We start from the raw sequence: 14,069 nt of genomic DNA, 5'->3' as shown, positions 1-14,069 counted from the left end.
CATTTACCTGTTGAATAATGATTTGATCAGTTGTAGTTTGAAATTACGTAGTTTTTCATCCTCTGAGGGCTTATTATGCAGTCTCTGTCGCCATCTTGTGGCGGAATGTCAACCGTCTTTGCTCTGCACAGTATGTCAGGCTGACAGATGCGGACGCACTGTATCTCCAAACTTATAAATATGTAAAATAGGTACTGCCCTTTTTAAATGAACTGCATAGTTGCAATCTAAACAACTGCATTCACCTAAAAAAAGCCTCAAAAGTACATTATGTTGTCCAACAGCTGTAATATTTGTCAAACTGTAGTGAGTTTATTGATCTGCTGTCACTCCAACTGGGCTTAGTAATACACAAGGGAGAAGAGGCTATACAAGTGCTGATATTGGAGAATATCCCACAGCTATCAGCCAATCAGATTCGAGAACCAGACAGAACTGTTGTGAATACATCTCTTTCCCTGGGACTTGAATCCTGGCATTGGTAGTCCGATGCTATTTTTCTTTTGTTTTCTCTTTCATAGCAAAGCTTGGGGATGAGGTGGGTCAGAGCAGGAATAATTTAGTCAGGCTTTTATGCTGCATTGCATATTTACATTAAATTTTAAGCAGGCACACAAGACCACCAACCTGCAACAGGGTGGAAATAACATTGCAGAATGTCTAGTGCTGAATTGATATTCATTTCAGATAATACTCATTTACAGAAGTATTGTGTAACATTACACAAGTGTGTGTGTGTGTGTGTGTGTGTGTGTGTGTGTGTGTGTGTGTGTGTGTGTGTGTGTGTGTGTGTTTATTTTTTCAGGAAAGCAACACGCTTCACCAATTCACCCACATCTTTTCCGTTGTGTATATATGAGAAATCAAAGGGTGTTAACAGAACACAGATACTCACCACCCACAGACATAAACACAAATACACACTCAAATGCAATAAATTTGTATTCCCCACACATGAAGTGTTAATTAATAAGAACGTGACATGATTACAGAATTCACTTGTTGATTTAATTAGGCAATGGTGTGAAAGAATTGGCTATGCTTTATGGCAGCTATCTGGACAGAGACAAAATCATTCACATTGACTGAATCCGCAATATCTTTATGTGTGATGAGGTTGTAAAGAAACCACAAAGGTAGAAAGGTACAACAAAACAAAAAAAAATCATATTTATATTTCTTTTTTTTTGCTGTAATAGAGGTTCTAAAGCTTGCTGCTGCTTTAGACCGTTAATCACAGCAAGCAAACCTCTGGATGTGATGTACTGCAGGGTTAAGAATTGGACTTGCTCATCTTCTTAATATAATCAATGTCCCTGGTTCAATCATATTCATGTTGAACATATAAATTTTTTGTAACAAGAGATTAATCTTGTCTGTGAGACAAAAATATAGCATTCCTTTGTATAATTCAAAGAGTATGCTGTGTTTTGTTGTCTACCCAAAACAGACTTTGCATACACAAGTTCATGTCACATGACTCTAATGTGAATCTAGACTTCATTTACTCTAACGAGAAGCATCATGATTGCTCTGAATAAGCTACCAGTTTCAACCGCAGCTTTAGCATCTATTAGAAAGATGATTCAGTTTCTGTAAGCAACTGATTTGAAGTTGCAGAGTGATGTCATCAGAAATGTTAAAATATATATTAATGGACATCCAGTGTAGTGCACTAGTTTATAAATACTATTCTCACTTGGCAAAAAAAATGGCAACAACTACCTAAATAACAACAACAACAACAACAACTTTGGACATTTATTAGCTAAATACATAATTAAATTTCAGCTGATATTAAAAATGCAAACAGAAGCAAATAGATTAACAGAACAACAACATTTTAGCTTTATATTTTAGAAAACAAGTAATGAAGTGGTTTAAAAAAAAAAAAAATCAACAAAAGGGTCAACATGTTTAACGTGTTTAAGATTAAAAACGGTCAAACTTCCACTAAGAACCATTTGAGTTCTATGGATCAATATGCTTCTAAATAGAAATTATACTGTTTGTGTAGAACATTTTTTCATTCATTCGTTTTCTTTTCAGCTTAGTCCCTTTATTACCCATACGCTACGGACACTACACCCAATTCACCTATAGTGCATGTAATTTATTGGGGAAACCAACTGACTCAGCCAAGGGTCCAGCGACCTTCTTGCTGTGAAGTGACAGCACCCACTGCTCCTGATAGATATAGATGTATATATATGTATATATATATATATATATATATATATATATATATATATATGTATATATATATATATATATATATATATATAAAATCCCTGATTATTAATAGCAATAGCATATATTTGTAGTTATCTGATTCTAATTAATACGACTTGTATATTATGTTCATAGTACATACATTTGTAAATATTTTTGCATAGTTACTATAGTTTACATAGTTTTTTATAATTGCACATACTATATCCTGCACTGTTGCTATTGCACTCCTGGTTAGACCTAAACTTCATTTCTTGCCTTGTACATGTGTAATGAATAACATTGAATCTGATTAATATTTTAATGAGAGTATAGTTGCTTGCCAAATTGGCCAGGAAAAAAGCTACTTTGCATTTCTGTCTATCTTAGTACCCGGTGTATCTTCATAAAACTAAAGATTTAAATAGAAACATTATCAGAACTCTGGTCATTTTAAGCAAGTTGCTAATGGTCTAATTCAATTCAATTCAATGATTTAAGCTAAGCTAAAAGTTCTTCCACTATACAGAGATCAGCTTAAATAGATTTAAAAAAAAACTGTATAACTAAAAGATTTTTAAAATTAGTTTCTTTAAAAGAACTAATGAATAATTGTACTTGAACAAACATTTGAATGTTAATATAACAAATTTTCCACACAAAATAAACAGCAAAAACTGTCCTACCACTACAGTCCAATTCTGTCATCATCTTTTCCTCAGAGTTACTCAGCAGGAAAACAGGAACTGCAGACCACAGGTGATGCTCAGCAGAGAGGAAACGAATTAAACTGACCCCGAGGTGAATTAACACCCCTGCTCCACACAGCAACCCAACTTAGCCTAAATGAACAGGGTGGCGCTCGCTGGCTGCAGCATTCATTCCTGATGATTAGTTATCATCGGTGCTCCCGACACTTTTATGCAAAGCAATTTACTAATTGTGAGGAGCATGTTGAGGTTAACTGCCCCGCACTTACAGTCATCACGTTTAAAGCTTGCTTTATGGTCAAAGGTACAGTATGAGGATGAAGAAACCAAGTTCAAGGTCGCGCACAGTCCAAGCAGCTTCCGCCATGGGAGATTTCTGCATTCACAGTCCAGTGTGCCAAGCGTTTACACATTGCAATTAGGCTAAAATGTATACTGAAAGTGGTGATTGTGTGAGAATAGTGCCTGCTCACCGACTACTGCAAAGAATAATAAAGTAAAATCAATGCTGAGTGTGTATGTGTATGTGTGTGTGTGGATAATGGCTGCTCTATGCTGTGGTCAGGCTAGTTTAGGTGCTTCCACACTGCATCACATCGACTGGCTGCACTCCAGATTACTAATCCTGAACAGCTGCCTGCTGTTAAATTATACACACCGACAGGTGTTAACTACACATACACACAAAACACAAGCTCACACATTTATAAACATCCATGTATAGATCTGACATAAACCCACACGTGTCCCAAGGATATTATATATTGATAAATCCATTAAAGATCCAGTTGGCCATGTCACGTATGTATGAACTAATCAAACACCACTGATAACAACATTTAGGGGCCATGGTGGGTTTTATGTGCAGCCATAATCTTTCTTTTAGCTAATTACTCAGGGTTATAGCTAATTACTAAAAGTTATGGCTGGGTAAGCATGTCTGAATTACACCCTGAGTTTCTGAGTTTGCAAAGACAACAAAATGAGTTGTCTTTGCAAACCAAGTGTTTGTTTTAATGAAGTGGTTTATCTGGACAACGAGGATTTGATCAGCACTTCTGTTGGACACGTCATGAAACATTTATTTTGTGTGTAGCTGCAATACCTGCTCTGCTCAAAAGGGGGAGCTCTTAGTGAAAGCAGCGGTGATGGAGGTCCATGGAAAGAGAAGCATGTGTTTGTTAAATGAGAATTCTTGTAGGGAGTTGATTGACTCTGTCTGCTTCACTTTCAACAAGTTCTAAGGCTAATGGTAAAATATGCTTTCATAACCAAAGCTTACAAATGTGAATTTGCTAAAGGGTAAACAAAATCACAACTAGGACCAATAGATTTGCTACAGGATACACAATGAATATCAGACTGGAAGAGATATTTCCAAATGTATGTTTTAATGCAACATTTTTGTAAAATTGTAACAGAAAGGTCTGTTGACAAGGAGAAAGTCTTTATAAGGTCTCAAGAAACATTTCACAGTCACTCATGGAAAATCCATGTAAAAAGCCATTTCTGTTGCGAGTATTTCGGTGTTCACAATAATGATAACAGAGAACTGGACCACCAACAATAGTTTGTATACACTGTGAAATCTGTACCGATTAAAACATCCTTTCGTATGCATATGCACACACACATACACGCACTCAAGCACACTCACACTCAAACATTTTCGAGTATACAAACAAATCTTCATTTAATTTTAGATACATGCAATGAAATATTGTATAAAAATAGACATTTGTATTGCTTTCTGTACAAACACATATATACACATATATAAATACGGAGTAAAAAATAATCGAAAAGGTGTTTACAATCACAATGTGTACAAAAAAGACCAAAATAGTAAACAATATTAACCAAAACGTTCTCACGTGCGACTCAATCAAGGCTACAGCGCTGAACTCTCTCCCTTTCTCTTCCTTTAAATGATTAGTTCGCTCTGCCAAAACAGAATGAACGCAAAAGAAGGAGATAGGGAAATGTTCTTTAACCGATTGTTCTTTAGCTCTGGCGTACGTCCTGAAGCAATTTGTTAATTTCGGCAACCAGTTCACTAGCGTCGACAACTTCGTGTCTTGTGTCATTGCGTTTTCCCTGCCTTTGGCTGAGCACGCTCTCCAAGTCGTCCTCTTCATAGTTCTCTGGGATCTCCTCCATCGCTGGCAGCCATTTTAAATGTGCCTGCGATGCCGCATGATTGGTTGAGGTGTGTCCGCTGGTCACGGCACCGCCAGGATTTTGAAAGTGAGTATTTGCCGCCCAAACGGCAACTCCCTGTGGGTAGGCAGAGCCTGTAGATGACGCCTTGCCCGGGAGGAATCCCTTTCTGATCTCCATGCCGATGGAGGAAGCAGGCTTGGCTGGTGCATTCGTCAAGCTCTCGGACATCAGCGTAAGAAGTTGGCAGGAGACGCTGGAAGACGTTGTTCATTTCTGACAGCAGTGAGCCACCACATTCCTCCTCGTTGTCCTTTCCAAAGGTAGAAAAGCTCTTCTTAGCTGAGTCCACTGACTGCTGGTCCTCCTCAAGGACCTGAGGCCTGCTCTCTTCTCCAGGGATGAACATGTTTGCACGGTAATCCGAAGACGCCTGAGATGGCATCCAGCACTGGTCAGAGTGACCCAACACGCGGCACTCCTCCGTACACAATCTCATGACTGCTGAAAGGAAAAGAGAGATTTTGTTTTCAGTAATCCAGAGTTTCTTTACAAAGTGACATCATCCATTACTGGCCTACAGAGTTTTAGCTGGTTTTATGAATGGGGATTGTTTTGACAAAACAAATACACTCACCGGCCACTTTATTAGGTACACCTGTCCAACTGCTTGTTAATGTAAATTTCTAATCAGCCAATCACATGGCAGCAACTTAATGGATTTAGGCATGTAGACACGGTCAAGATGATCTGCTGTAGTTCAAACCGAGCATCAGAATGGCAAAGAAAGGTGGTTTAAGTGACTTTGATCGTGGCATGGTTGTTAGTGCCAGACGGGCTGGTCTGAGTATTTTTAAAGCTCCTGATATACTGGAAGTTTCATGCACAACCATCTCTAGGGTTTACAGGGAATGGTCCGAAAAAGAGAATATTTACTCAATGGCCTTCACAGTCACTGGATCTCAATCCAATAAGCACCTTTGGGATGTGGTGGAAAGGGAGATTCGCATCAATGATGTGTAGATGACAATCTGCAGCAACTGCATGATGCTATCATGTCAATATGGACCAAAATCTCTAAGGAATGTTTCCAGTACCTTGTTGAATCTATACCACTATTGATTAAGGCAATTCTGAAGGCAAAAGTGGGTCCAACTCGGTATTAGTAAGGCATACCTAATAAAGTGGCCAGTGAGAGTATGTTATGTGTGCATGAAACTTTTCAAAAATGCAAAAGTAAAAAAAAAATCTGCTTTTAATACCTCATTGTGGTTTAAACAATGACTTTGTAACATATATCGGTTTTAATTACAAAATATTTTGGAAGATTTACCTAAGACAAAGTCTGCATGTTTCTTTATCAGAAACTTGTTTGATTTTCTGTCTTCTGTTGAACATAAAAGAATGAAGAAAGCTGGAAACCTGAAACCCTTGAGTTCCATAGTGTTTGTATTTTCATACTGTGAAAGTCCAAGGTTACAGGTTTCCAGCTGCCTTAAAAATACCTTCTTTCTAACAGAAAAAAGAAACTCATAAAGGTTTGGAACCACTTTAGGGTGAGCAAATAGTGAGTCATTTATGGCTGAACTATGCCTTTAGATGAAACATAAATCTCCTGAGCAATGAAGGAGCAACCTGTGAGCAATGAAATTTCCTCTGGGCACGTGACAAATGGCAGAAGAGAAAGTGAGCAAAACAAAGCAATGAAAGGGAATGGTAAAACGAAGAGGGATGATAAGGATGTAAAGTTAGTGAATTCTGAGGTGGTGGGGAGGAAGCTTGAAAAGCTGAGAAGATAGTGAGTTTGTCATTCTTCCATTGCAGTTTCTCTTGTGGAGGCTGACATCCTTTGTTAAGCTGGATTATTATTCATTACTTTGGCAACGCCACCTCACACGAATCAGATAGGACTGAATTTGAATATTAGAGACAAAGCAGCAAGGGAAAGAAATAGAGAGGACAAACTGGAACTGGGATGGAGGAAAAATGCGGGTGATGGAGTGAAAATGACAATAACTGCTTTGGTGAGGAAAGGGTGCAACTCTAATCGATGCACACAGGTTGCTTCTTTCTCTCTATAAAGGAGGAAGAGCAGGGCTGAAATAGCGGCCCTCTGGGGAGAGAAAAGAGAGTGTGTGCGTGCGGAAGGGGGGTTTAACTGCATTGTGAAAGCAATTACGGTGAATTTTCCTCAGTTCAGATTTTGAAAGCATAGGGCTGTCACTCAGAGAAAAGAATGAATACAGGGAAATAACACTCTAGTCCACACCTTCACACATGAACATGCACACACATACACACACACTGTCTTAAACTACTAATGAAACAGATTGCAGCTAAAAAAAGGTAGCGGTTACAAAAATAGCCGCATAATTCAAAGGCTTTTCCCTTAATTTTCTCTCGCATACTGAGTGTAAAAGCACAGTGCAGGTCATTTAATTTATACCTGCACCTGTTCACGATGTAATAAAAGTAAGTCACTGTAGACTAGGTGTTAAATTGCATCATAAACGCAATGTGCTCGATATAATCAAGCTGATGAAGGCCATAATTCAGGGTGATAAAAAGGTGAGAAACCACACGAGAGACCAATCAGACTTCATTTCTCACCTGGGTGGAGACGGTGGTGTCCGTCGCTGTGGAAGAGGTCTCCGAAGCCGTCGCCTAGCAACCGGTCGATGGGCGAATCACGGCCCATCTCGCAGTCGCTGTCGCCCGCATCACTGTCGCCACGCCCACTATCTTTCAGACTGAACTTATCCATGTCCTGGAGGGCGTACCTGCACAGACGTTCAAACAGACACATGGGTATAGGTTCATGCTATGGAGTATGCTAAAACTACATGCAATAGTCAAGTATAACCAGTACTGAGCTTAATCCCTTACAGCTAACATGTGATTTGTATTTGTTCCCTGTTAAGGAATCTAAACATGTGTCACATAAAGAGTGGCATTATGTGTATCTGTATGAAGTCAGACTAAATTCATTCATTCATTCATTCATTTTGTTTTCGGCTTAGTCCCTTTATTAATCTGGGGTTGCCCCAGCGGAATGAACCGTCAACTTATCCAGCTTTTGTTTTACACAGCAGATGCCCACAACCTAACACTGGGAAACACCCATACACTCTCATTCACACCCATACACTACGGCCAATTTCATTCATTCATTCATTCATTTTCTTTTTGGCTTAGTCTCTTTATTAATCAGGCATCGCCACAGCGGAATGAACCGCCAACTTATCCAGCATTTGTTTTACACAACGGACGCCTGCAACCAAACACTGGGAAACACCCATACACTCTCATTTACACACATACACTATGGCCAGTTTTATTCATTCATTCATTTTCTTTTAAGCTCTGTTCCTTTATTAATATGGGGTTGCCACAGCAGAATGAACCGCCAACTTATCCAGCATTTGTTTTACACAGCGGATAGCTGCAACCCAATACTGGGAAACAGCCATACACTCTCATTCACACACATACACTACAGCCAATTTTATTCATTCATTCATTTTCCTTTCGGCTTAGTCCCTTTATTAATCAGGGGTCGCCACAGCGGAATGAACCGCCAATTTATCCAGCATTTATTTTACGCAGCGGATGCCCTTCCAGCCGCAACCCATGACTGGGAAACACCCATACACTCTCATTCACACTCATACACTACGGCCAATTTCATTTATTTTCGGCTTAGTCCCTTTATTAATCAGGGGTCGCCACAGCGGAATGAACCGCCAACTTATTCTGCATTTGTTTTACACAGTGGATGCCCTTCCAGCCGCAACCCATCACTGGGAAACACCCAATCAATTCATTTTCGGCTTAGTCCCAATATTAATCAGGGGTCGCCACAGCGGAATGAACCGCCAACTTATCCTGCATTTGTTTTACACAGTGGATGCCCTTCCAGCCGCAACCCATCACTGGGAAACACCCATACACTCTCATTCACACATATACACTACAGCCGTTTTAGCTTATTCAATTCACCTATACTGTATGTCTTTGGACTCAAACACGGGGAGAACATGCAAACTCCACACAGAAATGCCAACTGACCCGGCTGGGGCTCGAACCAGTAACCTTCATGCTGTGAAGCTACCCACTGCACCACTGTGACGCCAAAGTCAGACTAAATACTTAGCAAAGTTTTATAAAAGCTTCTATATGCATTGCATACTGTCTATGAACATGCATATGCAAAGCAGGCAAAATCAAGCCCCACCCATCATTTAAACTTGAATAAAGTCGAGAGTTATAGGCAGATGCATTTTTAATGCCTGTTTATCACCATGCATTATTCTCACATCCAAAATCATCCCTTAATTGCTTTGCTTTACATCAGCAGAGGACAAACAAAAAGGAGTCAAGCTGTCTAAATCTAGAATGTTTTTTAAATCATCAACATGAGAATGAAATGCATCATTGTATGGAACAATGGTTTCAACAATATGCACAGGATAAAATGACATGATCCAAGAACAAAACGCAGATGAGAGGAAGGAAAAAAAGCACAGAAAGCAAGCTATGACCTCATGTGAGGAGCAGTCCAATCAGGATCTGCGAACGTGGGTGACCACGGCAACAGGGAAGTTCTGTCCTATTCTACCACAAACATTTTAGAATACCTATCATCCAATCCGATCGAACCAGCAGCACACAACAGGTTGAGTATCACTACCCATCTACTCTACCATGCTATTCAGGAGCACATCATGCCCATATAAGGACTTGGAGTTGGAGCGAAGTATTAGTTGTTTGTTTGTAAATTTACCTGTAGCTGCGAGAGTATTTGTTCCCTCTGAAGCTGGGCCTCGGCTGATACTGACCCTGATGGAGTATTGAGAGGAGCTGTGAGACTTGCTATAGCAAAAACAGATGACATAAATAAAATAAATACTGATGGAACACGACACTCATTCACAGCACACACACACACACACACACACAGCCACACAAATGAACAAATAAAAAGTGTTAGCATGGGCACAACACACGATGACGTGAATGTTATGTTGACATAGGTGAATGAAAAGATGAGCATAAGCAGACAATTTACTGGCTCTTCATGAAGATCAGTATCAATTACAGTGTTTCAATATGCATTCAAAGCTAGCTTTTACCTCTACAGGGGGCGTGGCATGTGTAAGTTCCAGGGCGAAGTTCTCTGGGATGTGATTGGAGGAAATAGTGACCAGGCTGTTCAGGGATTGACGACTGTGTTGGCTCTGCCGACTGCCCATGTGGGTGCGTTCTGGTCCGGGTGAAGAAGTCGGCGAGCGATGGTGTGCCCGGATCGGGAGGGTCCCATTGACGGTTGGCATCAGGGTGATGTCACCCTTATGAATCTGTCGTGAGGGCTTTTTAGGGTGCTGCTGGTATGTAGACTCAGCCACCCTGCAGTTGTATGAGCGAGTGTCCTTCTTTTCACGTGAGCAGCGAAGGGCAAAGGCCACCATGATAAGAAGCAGAACAGCACAAATTGCCCCAAGGGAGATGATGATGATCATTGAAACATCTAGAGGGCCATCTCCATTTCTTCCACCTGTCAGATGAGGATTCATGTGGTTTTCGATGTTTTCATAAAGCGAAAGTCTCAGTAGGGCTCTTGCACTGAGTGTTGGGGTTCCATGGTCCTGCACGAGGACGGTCAGCTCCACGTGATCCTGTGGAACATCTTGTATACTGACGTTAGTCCGAATTTCACATGTTTTAGGATCCATATTAAAGTAACCTGCCTCATTTCCTCCTACAACAGAGCAGGAGAGGTCACCATTAGCACCAGCATCATGGTCCATTGCACGGACCACAGTTACCACATCCCCAATCTCTGCATATTTAGATACTGGAACATCAGCTGTGTGGTTCCACAGCTGAGGCATCATGATGACTGGTCTGTTGTCATTCTCATCCAAGACAGTCAACACAACAGTCACGTTACTACGCAGTGGAGGACTTCCAGAATCCCGGGCCTGGACCAAAAATGAGATCTGACTTACATCTTCACGATCAAAAGTACGTAGTGCATAAATGTCTCCGTTAGAGGGGTCAATGGTGACATAAGTGGAAATGGAGCTACCATGGACCATGCTTTCAAGTATAGAGTAGCTCACTTGTCCATTTGGGCCCAGGTCTGGATCTGAGGCCTTCACCGATGACAAATAAGCTCCAGGTGAGTTGTTCTCTGCCTTGGAAATCTCATATCTGCTCTTTGCAAAACTTGGAGCGTTGTCGTTCTCATCCTGGACCTCCACAATAAAGTTTTTGATGGTAGATAGACTTGGAGATCCTTTGTCTTCAGCTATAACAGTCAGGCTGAACTCTGACCTCTTCTCCCTATCCAGCGTGACATTTGTAAGGATCATGTAGTTCTTCTCATATGACTTCTGCAGCCTGAAATGACCCTGGCCATAGAGACGGCACTCCACTTCTCCATTCAAGCCAGAGTCCAGATCATTTACACTCACCAAAGCCACGAATGTATCTACAGGAGCTGTCTCTGATATATATGCTATCTCCTCGTTCCCAGTGGACATCAAATTGACGCTGATGTCAGGTTTGTTGTCATTCACGTCCACTACTTTGATTATGACTTTACAGTGTGCTGGCATTGAGTTGGGGCCCATGTCTTGAGCTTGAACATCTATGTCATAAGAATTTGTGATTTCAAAGTCAACTTTCCTCATCAGTGTCAAATGACCATTATCAGAATTAATCTTAAAGGTCTCTAAAATTTTAGGTGACACGTGACTGCTGAAAGAGTATATGATTTTCCCATTGGTCCCTTCATCTGGGTCAGTGGCGTTCAGATCAATAAGCAAACTGCCTAAAGGGGAATTTTCAAGCAAGTTGATCACATAAGATGGCTTTTCAAACACCGGATTGTTGTCGTTTGAGTCAGCTATGCTGATTTTCAGGAGCGTTGTTCCAAATTTTGGGGGAACGCCCCTGTCTGAGGCTGTGAGCTGGAGTTCATAGCTCGCTCGCACCTCTCTATCCAGCTCTTTTAACACAACGAGCTCTGCGTACTTAGCACCATCGGTTCTGGTTAGAATGTCAATCTTAAAGAAGTCAGACGGGGTCAGAGAGTATGTGTTCAGTGAGTTCTCCCCGACGTCTGGATCGGTGGCGCTGTCAAGGGGAATGCGCGTCCCCACGGCGGCGGTTTCGGAGATCTCTATGGGAATGACGGGGCGCGCGAACTGTGGCGCATTGTCGTTAATATCCAAAATCTCCACTTCAATATGAAACAGCTGTAGGTGCTCCGTGGGGAGAGTGAGAACGTCAAATTCGATAGTGCAGTTGAGATTCTTTTCACACAGTTTCTCGCGGTCTATTTTGGTCCTGATGCTGATCTCTCCATCCTGATCGCGCACCGAAAGAAGCGACGCGCTGCCCCGCTGCATGGCTCTAAATCGTAACGGAATCGAGCTTGGAAGTTTGGACAAAACATCAGCGACATCTTCTCGAAGTCTGGCTATCACAGTACCCACCTTCTGCTCCTCATAAACTTGGTATTTCAGAGTTTTAGCCGTGGTGTACCCTGCCAATGTCATGAGCAGAGCAAGTTTGAGTAAAGTGGCGCTGAGTACTGTGCCCTTGCTGGTCTCCATGTTGGGTTCCGTCAGGCACTGCAAAAATATACTCTCAGAATGATTGTCGCTTCCTTTGTTGTGCTGTCTCAGTCCTTCACATGCGTTGTTATGGTCTCACAAACATCCACAATCCGAAAGAAAAACGTCTTCTCTAAAGGTTCCGGCGACAAAAAATAGGTCTTGCAAAAACATCAGTGTGCAGAAGCATAAGTCAAGCAATAGCATTTAAAGCAAAAGCGCATATCCCTCTGTCACTAAGGAGAAATCTGTTGCGCGTATCAAGAGACTGTAAGCGCAATCTCCGTCTGGAGAGCCTGTGCGCGCGCGTATCTGTCTCCCGCTGTCTGAACACACTCTTTGACTGACTAACCCAAAATAGCAAAGCCTCCTTTAGTGCCACGGCTTCACATAAAACGCTTCTCCTAAATCAAGGGCTGCCCCTTCTCTCTGCAACTGACCATTCAACACAGAGCCACTATAGATCCCAATTAAATGAAGAGGAGAAAGGAAGTGGATAACTCCGCCCTTTGGGGTCTCTCTCCCCCTCTCTCTCCCTCTCCTGAACGCGTTTCAACAAAGGATGAGAGAGCAAAATTTAAGAATAACTCGAGCTGAACTTTCCCTCTAGATGACTGTCAATAAAATCTATTCATTTTAGATCACACCACGCAGAATGTCCGTTTAGTAGCTTTGTGTAGCTACAGAAAACTTCATTTTTTAATATGATCTCATTTATAGAATTAAACCTGCAGCTATTTTGTAAAACAAATATGTATCTCATTGTTTTAACCCATCACCCATCACCATTTATTTATTTATTTATTTATTTATTTATTTATTTATTTATTTATTTATTGTCTACACATTAACTTATCTTAACAAACTATTTATAATATGCATATATCACTCCCCCCCCCCTCTCTCTCTCTCTCTCACACACACACACACACACACACACACACACACACACACACACAGATAGATAGATAGATAGATAGATAGATAGATAGATAGATAGATAGATAGATAGATAGATAGATAGATAGATAGATAGATAGATAGATAGATAGATAGATAGATAGATAGATAGATAGATAGATAGATAGATAGATAGATAGATAGATAGATAAACAAAGGATTAAACATGTAATATATTAATAGGCTAAGACAGGTTATCTTTTAGAGTGAACATAGCTAGAGAACATAACACGGGCATATTTAAAAGAAAAACCCAACAAGATCCTTCAAGACTTAAAAAAAAAATAGAATATTTATCACAACTTTAAAAACTTATCTGAAGTTCAGAGTATTTTACCAATTTGGCACCCTGAAGGATCTTATTTAGTTCGTATTTATAACACTAATAGTTTCCAAAAAATATAGG

The 14,069-nt window shown here is 40.6% G+C and overlaps 1 protein-coding gene across 1 annotated transcript; it reads right to left on the bottom strand.

Annotated features, from left to right (window-relative positions):
- Window positions 1-4,289: 4,289 nt before the first annotated feature.
- On the bottom strand, window positions 4,290-13,172 carry pcdh18a (protocadherin 18a). The gene is given in 5 exon segments (XM_056461551.1): window positions 4,290-5,282; window positions 5,284-5,585; window positions 7,692-7,861; window positions 9,865-9,953; window positions 10,214-13,172. Coding segments are annotated over 5 exon segments (3,408 nt in total). The 5' UTR covers window positions 12,704-13,172; the 3' UTR covers window positions 4,290-4,925.
- Window positions 13,173-14,069: the final 897 nt, after the last annotated feature.

The sequence above is a fragment of the Danio aesculapii genome, chromosome 1 (genome assembly GCF_903798145.1).
Source record: "Danio aesculapii chromosome 1, fDanAes4.1, whole genome shotgun sequence".
Taxonomy (NCBI): domain Eukaryota; kingdom Metazoa; phylum Chordata; class Actinopteri; order Cypriniformes; family Danionidae; genus Danio; species Danio aesculapii.
This window is presented reverse-complemented; position numbering and strand designations above follow the sequence as displayed.